This window comes from Perca fluviatilis, chromosome 10, assembly GCF_010015445.1.
Source record: "Perca fluviatilis chromosome 10, GENO_Pfluv_1.0, whole genome shotgun sequence".
Lineage (NCBI taxonomy): Eukaryota > Metazoa > Chordata > Actinopteri > Perciformes > Percidae > Perca > Perca fluviatilis.
Window position 1 is genome coordinate 17,814,141 of NC_053121.1, and position 12,672 is coordinate 17,826,812.

The window sequence follows — 12,672 nt, forward strand, 5'->3', positions numbered from 1 at the left end:
GTGAAGGTGAAACTAAAAATTTGCAAGCACTATAGACTAATACAGGCTTAAATGAACTGACAATATTAGGGCTGCAGCTATCTATTCTTTTTGTAATCGATTAATCGGATAATGTTTTTTTTGCGTTTTTAAACAACCAAAACTAGGGAAAAAAGCAACATTTTTGGAAGAAAGAAACATTTGTATTGCCTACATTGCTTACAATATCATCTCTCAAAAAACTAAACATATTAAGTGCATTTAAGTGCCATATTACATTGTTTTTAAAGAATTTTTTTTTCAAATGATAGCAACCTCAAACTAAGGCATACATTAAAATACACAAACATTACATTAAGTTGTGCAACTTAACTTTCAGAACTACAAGTTTCAACCTGAGACTGATCTGTATATACAGTAGGCCTATATGTAAATATTAGTTATACTCAACCTATTTTCATTTATATATTTGATTATAATGTCACACAGTTCTGTTACACTTATGCTATTAGATCGTTGATCAGCTGTTTCTCCAGACAGAGAGAGAGAGCGCTCTTTAGATCAGATCGTGGTCACCACTACGTATTTTCTTGTCTTTGTTTTTGGTAGTTGTTGTGTTTGGTGTAGTTTCATCGTCCACACGACTGTTATTTACTTTTGTCGGGTCCGCTTCGTGGAATGGATGATTAAGTTAGACTCTGTTTTCTGTTGAGATGCTAAAGCACTGACGTCGTGCTATTATCGTGGTAAGCTAGTTCCATTTTTCAGTAGACACACTGTACAGAGTTTTAGTTTTAATTACGTTTGAACTGATTCCAAACTTTGGACACTTTCTGTCGTTTTCTCCGCCTGTCTCTTCTCTTAGCCCCTCGCTATTTACGCTCTGGCACATAGACAGTGTCGCCAGCATAGGTCGCCAGCAGCAGACTGAGCCGCGTCTGTGCGACAGTAATAATGCTCCGCGTGGAAACACCGTCCGTCAGCGATACAACGTTGGTAACATTGATTTAACGAAGCTTCGAGGCAAGTCATTTTGTATCGAGGATTTTTTGTAATCGAATTATTCGAGTTATTCGAGGAATTGTTTCAGCCCTAGACAATATAAGTTAGGCTATACGACTTACAGTTCTCAAGGATGCACACATGCCATCTCAGCCGGGTCTCCGGACAGCCTGTCTCTTTTTTCTTTCTCCCTTTTCTCTGAGTGGCACGCGTGCCCACTCGCGTTGTGAAGCGCGTGTCCGCGCATTCTGCGACTCTCTAACAATCACTGCTGATAGACGGCTTTTTTCTGATACCGTGGCGGGAGAAATCTAACCGTGGCGGACCACCACTTGCCAATCAACATAGAGCAAACACTGATCACTATTAGCAGCGTCGTTCACATTACACTTAGTCATTTGATTCATTTTTAATATAAAATATTGATACACACCTTACAGCTTTTAGTCCTATAATATGTTCCTTATGCTCAGACAATGCTTCAAACAATGATAAATTGTGCACACACTATGGAGTGTGAATTGTTTAGTGTTTCTGTGTGACACATCTTGGCTGAAATTACATCAGAATATGCATGCCATCGGATTTATTTGAAAATGCTGGTTTGTTGGATTTTCATGGATTCAGGTCGCTGTGTGTTCTCAATAAAATTTGCCCCAGGTTTCACCTCTCACAGCTGGACCAGGAGGGAGCTGTTCAGCGAGCTACCCACTTATACCTTTTTCACACCGTTGACCAGGGTTGGGCCAGAGTTGTCTGATCAGTGTTTGTTATGAACCCTCCCTTTTCTGCCTGCTTTTGGCTTTATTGGCTGAGCTGGCAGTTTGGGAGGGCTCGTTAGTTGATTGGACACCTGGGTAGGCCTCAACCAAGACTATTTATACAAGTCATGTTTGATTGTTCTCTCTCTCTTGATTCTCCTGCTCCTAGGTTCCACATCTCCTGGTTTAGGTTTAGTTTATTTCTTTTGTTGCAGTTGTCATTTGCTTACATATCTTGCACTCACACATACACTGCACACACTACTGATAAGACTGATTCCATGTCTGTTTTGATTCCATTGTTAATAGTAGTTTGTTTCTGTTGCAATAAACACTTGATTGGCATTTTAACCTGTTTGGTCTCCCCTCTTTTGTCACATGCATTGAGTCGGTTTGTGACAAGTGGGGGCTTGTCTTAAAGGAGTGAATTAGTTTAAGTCTAATTTAGCCTAAAATTGTAAGTTGGCCTAGAGTAACTTTGTCGGTTGTTTTGAGGGGAAATCCAGGTTTTTAGTGCCAGTTAGCTTTGTTTAGTGGAGGTTTGTAGGAGCTGTGTATTGATATTTTGGAGGTGGATATTTTATTGGGGCTTCAAGGTGGGATTAATCAGGAGTGTTTGGTGTTTTGTGCAGGAGTACCTCTTCCCCTGTTAGGCTTGGCAGCGAGTACTCCTATAGTACTCGTGGTGTTGCTTTAGGTGGCGGTGAAGGTGGGTAGAGCTATTAGCTCGGGAGCATCTCCATGGCTGTGAGAGGGTCGCCAGTTTTCTGGTGCTTTTTTCACACCACTGGTTTAGAGTGCATAAGTACCCCCCACCATTAACTGCACAAAGACTAGGGGTGAGTTAGTTAGCTAGCTTAAATGGTTGTGATTAGTTAAGTAGAGGTGGGGCTCCTGTGTTTGTGGTACTCTTGAGTAGGGTTTTTCTCCCTTTTTGTCCCAATCAAGGTTTGTTTAGCTGGTGAGAATTACTTCTCTCATAGATAATTTTGTTCAAAATCCAGAGTCTGTGTTGGAGCACTGCACAAAAGATCAGTTGTTGAAGATTGCAGAGCACTATGGGTTGATGTTATGGATAAGAAGCTAAAGGAGACTGTTAAAACTTGTTTAAAGGAAGGTTTGTTTGAGAAGGGGATTTTGTGCAGACAGCCAGTAGTTAGTCCAGTGGTTAGTCTTGCTGGCGTAGGGACGTTGACTTTTGAGCAGCAGAAGGAGTTGTTGGAGTTGCAGCTTAGGCAGCAGGTGGAGTTAGACACGTTGAGATTTGACAAGGAGATACAGCTTCAGACCATGAAGCAGACAACTGAGCGTACAAGGTTGGAGGTGCAACAGTATCAGTTACAGTTGGTGAAGGATGGTAAGCTATCAGACATGTCAGGCATTGGTGGTCGCGAAGTTGGGGGCAGGAGTACTCAGTTTGACTTGGTTAATAATCTTCGCTTGGTTCCTCAGTTCAGTGAGTTGGATCCGGACATGTTTTTTTCTCTGTTTGAGCGTATCGCAGATGCTAGGGATTGGCCAGATGCATACAGAACTGTGTTGTTGCAGTGTGTTCTGACTGGTAAGGCACAAATGGCCTACTCGGGTTTGAGTGTGGCCGATTGTAGGGACTATCAGACTGTAAAGTCTGCAGTGTTGAAAGTCTATGAACTTGTCCCTGAGGCTTATCGTCAGCGGTTCCGTTCTAGAGGTGAGCTTGATCAAACTTACATGGAATTTGCTCGTGACTTGATATCGTTGTTCGAGCGCTGGTGTACAGCATCTAAGGTTGACACTTTTTCGGGTCTTTGCGATCTGCTTATCTTGGAGCAGCTAAAAGACTCAGTTCCTGGGAGTGTTGCCAAATTTATTAATGAGCGTAAAGTACGGACACCCAGGGAGGCTGCTATATTGGCGGATGAATGTTGACCCACAAAAGTGTTTTTGGAAGTAATGTCGATGGTCGCCAGAAGATTGACCGTTATCGTGGTCAGGAAAAGTCAATGTTAACAAGTGACACACTGCCCTATAGGTCAGAGTATGGTGGGTGGAGTGTTCCAGTTGAATCTGACGCTTGCAGGTACTGTCGGGAGAAGGGGCACTGGAGAAAGGATTGTCCACTGTTGAGAAGAAAGTTTTCCGGCCAGGTGAAGCCTGTTGTCATGGCTGTTTCAGGCATTACATCTGTGACCACGAAGGCTGATTTTTCAGCCTTCATCTCAGAGGGGTTTGTCTCACTGGTGGGAGGTGCTGTGCAGGTTCCTATTACGATTTTAAGAGATACCGGTGCGTTAGATTCTTTTATTCTTGAGTCTGTGCTTCCATTTTCTTCCAAAACTGATACTGGTGATGGTGTGATTTCTCTTGGTATGGGAATGGTTCCTTTCTCTGTTCCTTTACACTTAGTATCTCTTAGTTGTGGTCTTGTCCGGGGGGAGGTGTCAGTTGGAATTTGGCCTTGGTTGCCTGTTGAGGGTGTTGATATGATTTTGGGGAATTATTTGGCTGGGGATAAAGTGTGGGCTGTCGGGGTGCCTGATGCTGGGAAGCTGCCAGTTGTTTCCTCTGTTGTAGCACACTCAGCGAGGCCACAGGGCTCTAATGACATTTTTTTCTAAGCCACATGTCGTCGAAGGCCACGACGTGGATTTGAAGAGGATCATAGCAGGGAAGTGGCAGATAACCCCGACATCCTCGCAAACGTTAAGAAAGTTTTTGTCGGCGGTGTGAGGGACCACATTGAGGTGGACAACCTGACAGAGTACTTCTCTGGGTTCGGCGTGGTGGAGGAGGCTGTGATCATCTCTGACAAGCAGACCGGCAGGAAGAGGGGCTTTGGTTTTGTCTTCTTCAAGGACGCAGACTCAGCCACCAAAGCGGTGCTGACAAGGTACCACGTCATCAATGGGAACACGGTGGAGGTGAAGAAAGCTTTGACACGGAAGGAGATGTCCACCGGTGGCTACCAAAGAGGTCGCAGAAGGGGGACACAAGGTTCTGGTGGGGGATATGGGGGATACGACCAGGGAGGATATCCCAACCAGAGACTGAGGCGGTTTGACCAATGTCATCGCAGAGGCGCTGTCTCATGCACCCCTAGATCCTTAGTTTCATGTTCATAATTGTTCTATTTTCTGAGTTATCCCCTATTTCCTCTGTTTTTCCTTGCCTTAAATTGCTCCGGTAGGACCCAGGGTTGCTGGATCTTGGGGACAGATGGACTGTTTTGGGGGAAGTAACCAGAAGTAGTATTTACATGGGACTATGGGTAATGTATTGACTTTTTTTAGTTAATTTGTCTTCAAACATATCCAAAGTGTATTGATGATTATAATGTAAAGACCGTATAGGTGATGCGTGTAGTGTTTACGAGTGACGTGGTTCTTAGAGGAACCCGTTCTTATGGAGGGGGATGTTACGAACCCTCCCTTTTCTTCCTGCTTTTGGCTTTATTGGCTGAGCTGGCAGTTTGGGAGGGCTCGTAAGTTGATTGGTGGACACCTGGGTAGGGCTCAACCAAGACTATTTATACAAGTCATGTTTGATTGTTCTCTCTCTCGATTCTCCTGCTCCTAGGTTCCACATCTCCTGGTTTGGGTTTGGTTTATTTCTTTTGTTGCAGTTGTCGTTTGCTTACATATCTTGCACTCACACATACACTGCACACACTACTGATAACACTGATTCCATGTCTGTTTTGATTCTTTTGTTAATAGTAGTTTGTTTCTGTTGCAATAAACACTTTATTGGCATTTTAACCTGTTTGGTCTCCCCTCTTTTGTCACATGCATTGAGTCGGTTTGTGACAGTGTTCAACCCTTCTTTTGGAAATTCAAACCAAGCCAGTCAACATGGGTATATCCCTGGTGACAATTCAGAGATCACCTGGGTCACAAACCGGGAGCAATGCATAATACTAAGCTCGTTCGAGATGAGCCAGGCCTGCGCAGAATCGATCACCGGCGATCGGCGCCCAACGCATGCCGGTTAGATTTATGTCCGATTTGATCCCGACTTGCTCTGACGTCATGCACACGCGAGCTACGATAACCTCACAAGATCAAGGTTTTAGAGCCAGCCGACACAGTTGCTTTCCACCGACGTCTCATCTGATCTAACAGGTGATTGGTTCAGAATCGACTCAACATGATGTTTTATATAAACTTTTAATTGTTTTTTAATTGACGAGTATGCCGAGTATATCAAGGAGGGTTGACCCGTTCAAACACAGTCCACCTGGGTATAACCCTGATTGAGCCATTGGTGTGAAAGGGGTATTAGTGGTGTTAGTAGGGCCTTTTTAAAAGCTCACTATCAGCACACAGTTGTGTTGACTATAGGACTGGGCAATATATTGATATATCTATCGTAATATGAGACTAGATATAGTCTTAGATTTTGGATATCGTAATATTACATAAGTGTTGTCTTTTCCTGGTTTTAAAGGCTGCATTACAGTAAAGTGATGTACTTTTCTGAACTTACCAGATTGTTCTAGCTGTTCTATTATTTGCCTTTTTCTCACTTACACACTGATTCTTTATCTAAAATCTAAGTGTGAAGATATTTTGTTAAAGCACCAATTGTCAACCCTAGAATATCGCCGCAATATCGATATCAAGGTATTTTGTCAAGAATATCGTGATATCTGATTTTCTCCATATCGCCCAGCCCTAGTTGACTACAAGTCATAAGAGGTAGACTAAATAGATAGACATATTGTGCTCAGAAAGCTCTCAGCCCTGTCACGGCTAGACATCCTCCTCTGAGGTCTCTCCCTGATAGTTTTATTTTATTTTTATTTTCTTTTAATTTGGCTGCTGAATGCTATGGACTTTATGCTTTGATGTTTCACTCAGGTTTTCCCACCCTGCTATGTTCACTGACCGCTGGGGCCTGGCCTGCTTTCATGCAAATGCCCTGATGTTGTATAACTAAGAAGTGATGTTAGTGTGCAGTGACAGTTCAGAGCAGCACTTATCAAATAAAACAGTTTGCCGTCACTGGGGTGGCATACTGGACACATGGACAGACGGACAGAGTTGTCGCATGTCTCAGGCTTGATATCCTCAGTGTGGCCGTTGTTGTTGCTGTGGCCACTGGGTTAGAAAGGGGGTGTGGACCTCTGGCGCATGGATGCTGCAAAGCCTGACGTCCTCTAGTGGTAGTTTTGAGAAAGGGCATGTCTAACCACTGGTGACTTGGAAGCTTTGTGGTTCAAGGGCTGTTTGATGACAACCATTGGATTTAGGATGTGACCACAGATGGTCCGATAATTTAGACTCCCTTTTCTTTACTCACGATGTTGGGAATTAATTCAAAGTTGAGGAAAAACAAGCACAAGGAACACATTGAGTCTGACGGAAGTATGTGATGTGTATCTGTGTAGTTTATTTAATGCTGCAGAGTTGTAAATCTAAACTACAGCTGAACTCTAAAAAATGAGAGGATGCTTTCAGGAGTAGGAATAGGCAGTAAAAATGGCATACTGTGGACATACAGGATTTGTCATATATAGATTTGACAAAAATGCCTGTGCGGGTATTTAGTGATACTAAAGATCATTTTAACGCAACACATTCTCACAAACTAAACAAGTCAATATTATAGTCAGTGTTTTATCTTTGTGGGTTAAAGGTACAGTATGTTGTAAAGGTTAGGCTAAAGGTGCTTTTGTGGAGTTTTCTGCAAACAAAAGTTGTGTTTACATTCACTGTTACTCTCTTAAATGTATTTGTGTGTATCCTTGCAGTCCAATCAAACCTGATAAATGCATTTCCACACTCATAAAACACTTTCAAAGCAGATTTTTTTTTTTCCATTTCTCTGCTCTGTCTCCCCCCCTCTCCCTCCAGTCCTAACTCCAGACAGGAAGTGGTCCCAGCTACGTCCTCAACACAGGGAAAGAGCGGGACTCATAAGATCTGCCTGGTGTGCTCTGACGAGGCTTCAGGCTGCCACTACGGCGTTCTCACCTGTGGCAGCTGCAAGGTCTTCTTCAAGAGAGCAGTGGAAGGTACAAAGCCATAAGACATCATTATTGCCTCACTGATTTATTCATCCCCAGTGATAAACTCATTCATCACTAACCTTGTCATATAATGTTGCTCAAATGCCAGTCATTCTGAGTTTTAAGTTGGAGGCATGATCATACCAAAGTAAAGGGCTGTGATACAGCTAATTAGTCTTTCCCTTTGGAGTTTTTGCCTCCACAGTGAAGGTAAATAACAGTTTCATCTTCCTCTTCTATGTGCCTCAGGGCAGCATAATTACCTGTGTGCTGGGAGGAACGACTGCATAATAGACAAGATCAGGAGGAAGAACTGCCCAGCCTGCCGCTTCCGAAAGTGTCTGATGGCAGGCATGAACCTGGAAGGTACATATTTACAACATGGATAAACTGTGCCAAACTGTGTACCCTTGAGTTGGTTTAATTGTTTCTGTCTCCTCTTCACCTTTTCTCTTTATGTCACGCTTCCCTGCACGTTTATCCCTTGTTTTCTCCTCTGCAGCACGCAAAACCAAGAAGCTAAACCGCTTAAAGGGCGCCCAGCCGAGCAACCCGCCTGAGCTGACTCCTCCTCTGCCAGTTGAGGCTCGCCCCCTTTTACCCAAGTGCATGCCTCAACTTGTTCCCACGATGTTGTCCCTGCTAAAGGCCATCGAGCCGGACACCATCTACGCCGGCTACGACAGCACCCTGCCTGACACCTCCACCCGCCTCATGACCACCCTCAACAGGTTGGGTGGCCGGCAGGTCATCTCTGCTGTCAAGTGGGCCAAGGCTCTGCCAGGTTAGTAGTTTACTCTGCCCGTAGGAGTGTAAACTTGTCCATTGCAGTGGGTGTAGACTGGATATTGAGATTAAGGTTGTTTATATTGGTGAGTTTGCAGAGAGAAGGATGTGACACATTAACACATTAAGTTTTAATTAATTTAGTTAATGTGCGGTTGTAACAAGTTTTTAAAAGAAAAGAAATTGACGTAACATTGCCATTGGTCTTCTTTTTCTGTAATGGCATCTATATACATGTAAACTCCCAGAAAGAAAGTCAAACCTGCACAGAGGCAAGTCTGTGATGTGTTCTGTCCTCATTGTTTGGTATTTCAAGCCAGTATGTGTGAACGCTTTTCTTTTTTTTTTTTTCAACTTGCACAACACATTGGAAGCATGAATATTTTAAAAGTGTCAGCTTAAAACGGGAGATGTTGTATTGGTGCAGTGCAAAATGGGTGTCTTCTCCGCGTCGATTTGTGGAAGCAAACGCAAGGCAGCTTTATTTGTATAGCACATTTCAGCAACAGGGCAATTCAAAGTGCTTTAAATAAAACATCAAAGAGCAGTAAGAAAACAATTAAAAACTATTTAAAAACATTAATAAACAAATTAAAAACATTAAAAGACAAGAATAAAATTGATAGTGCAGTATAAGAATAAAAGTTACAGTGCAGTATAAGAAATTAAAGTTAATAAAATAGATTATTTAAAGAAAAGCAACATCAAAAAGATAGGTCTTTAGCTTAGATTTAAAAGAACTGAGAGTTGGAGCGGACCTACAGGTTTCTGGGAGTTTGTTCCAAATATGTGGAGCATAAAAACTGAACGCTGCTTCCCCCTGTTTAGTTCTGACTCTGGGGACAACAAGTAGACCTGTCCCAGACGGCCTGAGAGGTCTGGGTGGGTCATAATGTAGTAGCAGATCAGGATCTGGATTTGCTTCATCTGAGGCTAACTAACATGCAGGCACATTTGGTAAACAGAGTGAAGTCGGATTAAATAATCAAATAATCTTTTTAAATGTAGTTGTCTCAACCAGATTCTGTTCTGCAAAATGTGATATTTTTTTTAAACAAAATATCACCTGCTAAAGATAACATTTTTAGTGCACATCAAAATGTTTTACTGTGTTTGTATTTAGTTCCTCTTCATTGTCACCCTCTCACACACTGTGACCATATTGGGAGTCAGTTGAAGTATTTCCATGTCCTTCCCATCAGGGTTCAGGAACCTGCACCTGGACGACCAGATGACTCTGCTGCAGTGCTCCTGGCTCTTCCTCATGTCCTTCGGCCTGGGCTGGAGATCTTACCAGCAGTGCAACGGCAACATGCTCTGCTTCGCACCAGACCTCGTCATCAACGAGTGTGTATCAATCCATTTTCAGTCTATGTATAAGTCTAACCTTTGTTGTTTAATTGAATACAAAAAGTAGTACCACCGTAATGTGTTTTAAATCCTCCAGATTAAATGTGTCAGTGTTGCCGGTATTTAGTATCTTATCAAATACCACGGCCTTGTAAATGGAGTCTTTCTTTGCACTTCACATAAATTGAGCACCGATGGGATATTTTCCAGCCTCGTGATTTTTTTTTTTTCTTTTTTCTTTTTCCTTCAGTCAGCCAACGGATACATCAGTTTGTTTATGTATATCAGTGCAGCTCTGTGCTGTGTGTGTCTTATCTCCCGAGAATCAAACCGTGTCTGTCAGCTGTCATCAGTAATCCGTTTCATCCCTCTTATAGACTTGATGACTCGGTTTGTAAACAGCGCTCTGTGTAGTGAGCAGACGGCACAGCAACCATGCTTAGGGCTGTAATAGGCCTTTTCATTTCATAATCACAAACTGAAATTTAATATGATCATAATTAATATCTGGTGATGTTATGTTCTCTTTTTGTCAGTCAGCCTCTGAACAAAATTCAACTACTGCTTGTTTTTTGTTTTTTTGTGTCAGATTGTTAAATTTGCCTTTCATTATTGCAGCCTTGAAACATTCTCTTAGTTTGGTAAAAGCCTGTTGCCAATTTCAGTTGATATGGTGATTTCACAAATAATGGCCAATAATCTGTCCCTAGTGTCTTGTGATGTCCATTTTTAATGAATTTTCTGTTCACTGTGACTCAAATAAGGGCTGAAAAAGCCAGCCCTAAGCATAAATTCCACGACTTTTTGCACAAGTTTGTCCTGCACTTTTACCTGAGATGACACTTACTCATCTGAAATGTGCATTCTCAACCTTCTGGAAGAACGATTTAAAAATAGGATCCACAACCTTGAACAGATCTGTTACATGGAGCTGCTTCATCGCCCTGATTCAGACGGCACAAGCAGCCTTTATGAATCAACTATCACTTAAAGAGCCGTGCCATTTAACCGTTTCTGTGTAATTCCACCAGGGATCGGATGAAGCTGCCCTACATGGCCGACCAGTGCGAGCAGATGCTAAAGATTTCCAGCGAGTTTGTCCGGCTGCAGGTTTCCAACGACGAGTATTTGTGCATGAAGGTCCTGCTGCTGCTCAGCACAGGTCAGAATCTTTACTTAAGACCAGCTGAGTCTTCTTCCACTATCGCATGTCGAACGTAGTTCTGTGGTGATGCAATCATTACAAAGGCTATTACTCCAATCCAATACTGTCTCCAGCGGCTGAAAGATCATATTGATGTATGCACAGGACAAAACAGCACCGCACAGCACTTTACCAACTCATTAACTCACAGGCAATTATTGTAAATAAGAACTGAATCTTCATAGGGCTACCTGGTTTAGTAAAGAAAAATACACACACCCAATTCCACAAGTACACAACTCCACTTCATGTTCTCTCTAAGTTAATCTAGTACAGGAGAATTTAAGATGTAAACAAAGACTCCTGTCTAAATGAATGGATTAAAAGCATATTTAAAACGATAATTGCAGGTAGCTTTAACACAGTTAGCACAGCGCTCCTCGTGGGTGTGCTGCTTTTGTTCTGGCACCTGCACGTGTTCTCTGCTGCTTAATATTACTGGGAGTGCAACCTGAAAATGACTCTATTTATATAAATCAGCTGCCCTTTTTTGCCCTTCACTGCCTGGACGTGATAATGATCCTTATCTCTATCCCAGATGTTGACCTTTTAGTTTCCCCTCTCTCGCAGTGCCAAAGGACGGCCTGAAGAGCCAGGCGGTGTTCGACGATATTCGGATGTCGTACATTAAGGAGCTGGGGAAAGCCATCGTGAAGCGCGAGGAGAACTCCAGCCAGAACTGGCAGCGTTTCTATCAGCTCACCAAGCTGCTTGACTCCATGCATGAGGTACAGAAATCCAGCACGCAGAGACAAACGTGCAGTTCTGTTATTACAGCTGCCTTCTGCAGCTTTCCATAGCCTTAAACAGTGACTCTGTGATTGAGTTGACTCATTTGTTAGTTTAAAACATTTACATACAAAAGGTTTTTTTTTTCCTGTAATGCAAAGGTACCCTTTTTTTGCAGTATTCAATAACAAATGGGATTGTAGCCACTCGGCCTTGTGCTTATTTTGTGAAACCAGGCCTTTGTTAATAATACTGACTGTTTTAAATGAATAAATGTTTCTCTCTGGTATCCTTTGCATATACGATGGATTTATCGAAGGCTCTAAATGATGGTTGTACCATCTCACTAGCATTGCATCGGATATATTGTATGCCAAGATCAATTCCTTTTCTCATGCTGGATGCAATGCTGAATGTGTGTTCTTGTGTTAATTAATCCACTAATGGCGTTCTCCTCTTGTGTGTCTGCAGATGGTCGGTGGACTGCTCAGCTTCTGCTTCTACACCTTTGTGAATAAGTCCCTGAGTGTGGAGTTCCCGGAGATGCTCGCAGAGATCATCAGCAACCAGTTGCCAAAATTCAAGGCCGGAAGCGTCAAACCTCTCCTCTTCCACCAGAGATGATTGTGCCCCGTAAGAGACACAATGCCTTAAAATCCCACCACATCACCTCACCGATTTTCTCCCCACACACGCGCACACACACCCCCCACACCCCCGAAGAGAGGATCCGAGGCGAGGAGTGAATGATGTTTGTGGGAGCGAGTATGCAACTTTGTGTAGTGGCTCACGTGTCTGGAGGGAGAGAGCGGAGGCGTTTGTTGAGAAACCAGACAGCGAGCACCAGAGGCTTGTTTTTAAGTAGGAAATAT

The 12,672-nt window shown here is 42.9% G+C and overlaps 1 protein-coding gene and 1 pseudogene across 2 annotated transcripts in view; both read left to right on the top strand.

Annotated features, from left to right (window-relative positions):
* nr3c1 (nuclear receptor subfamily 3, group C, member 1 (glucocorticoid receptor)) overlaps nucleotides 1-12,672 on the top strand; it is a 30,856-nt gene that overhangs the window by 15,485 nt on the left and 2,699 nt on the right. The window contains exons 3-9 of one of the 2 annotated variants that reach the window (XM_039813175.1): nucleotides 7,577-7,737; nucleotides 7,981-8,097; nucleotides 8,234-8,515; nucleotides 9,720-9,864; nucleotides 10,899-11,029; nucleotides 11,642-11,799; nucleotides 12,272-12,672. The exon at nucleotides 12,272-12,672 is cut by the window's right edge and continues 2,699 nt beyond it. In XM_039813175.1, coding sequence (XP_039669109.1) covers nucleotides 7,577-7,737; nucleotides 7,981-8,097; nucleotides 8,234-8,515; nucleotides 9,720-9,864; nucleotides 10,899-11,029; nucleotides 11,642-11,799; nucleotides 12,272-12,424 — 1,147 coding nt within the window. In that variant the 3' untranslated portion in view covers nucleotides 12,425-12,672. Of the gene's footprint in view, nucleotides 1-7,576; nucleotides 7,738-7,980; nucleotides 8,098-8,233; nucleotides 8,516-9,719; nucleotides 9,865-10,117; nucleotides 10,328-10,898; nucleotides 11,030-11,641; nucleotides 11,800-12,271 lie in introns of those variants that run through there. The other variant, XM_039813176.1, reaches the window with a different exon arrangement.
* On the top strand, nucleotides 1,002-4,901 carry LOC120566626 (annotated as a pseudogene).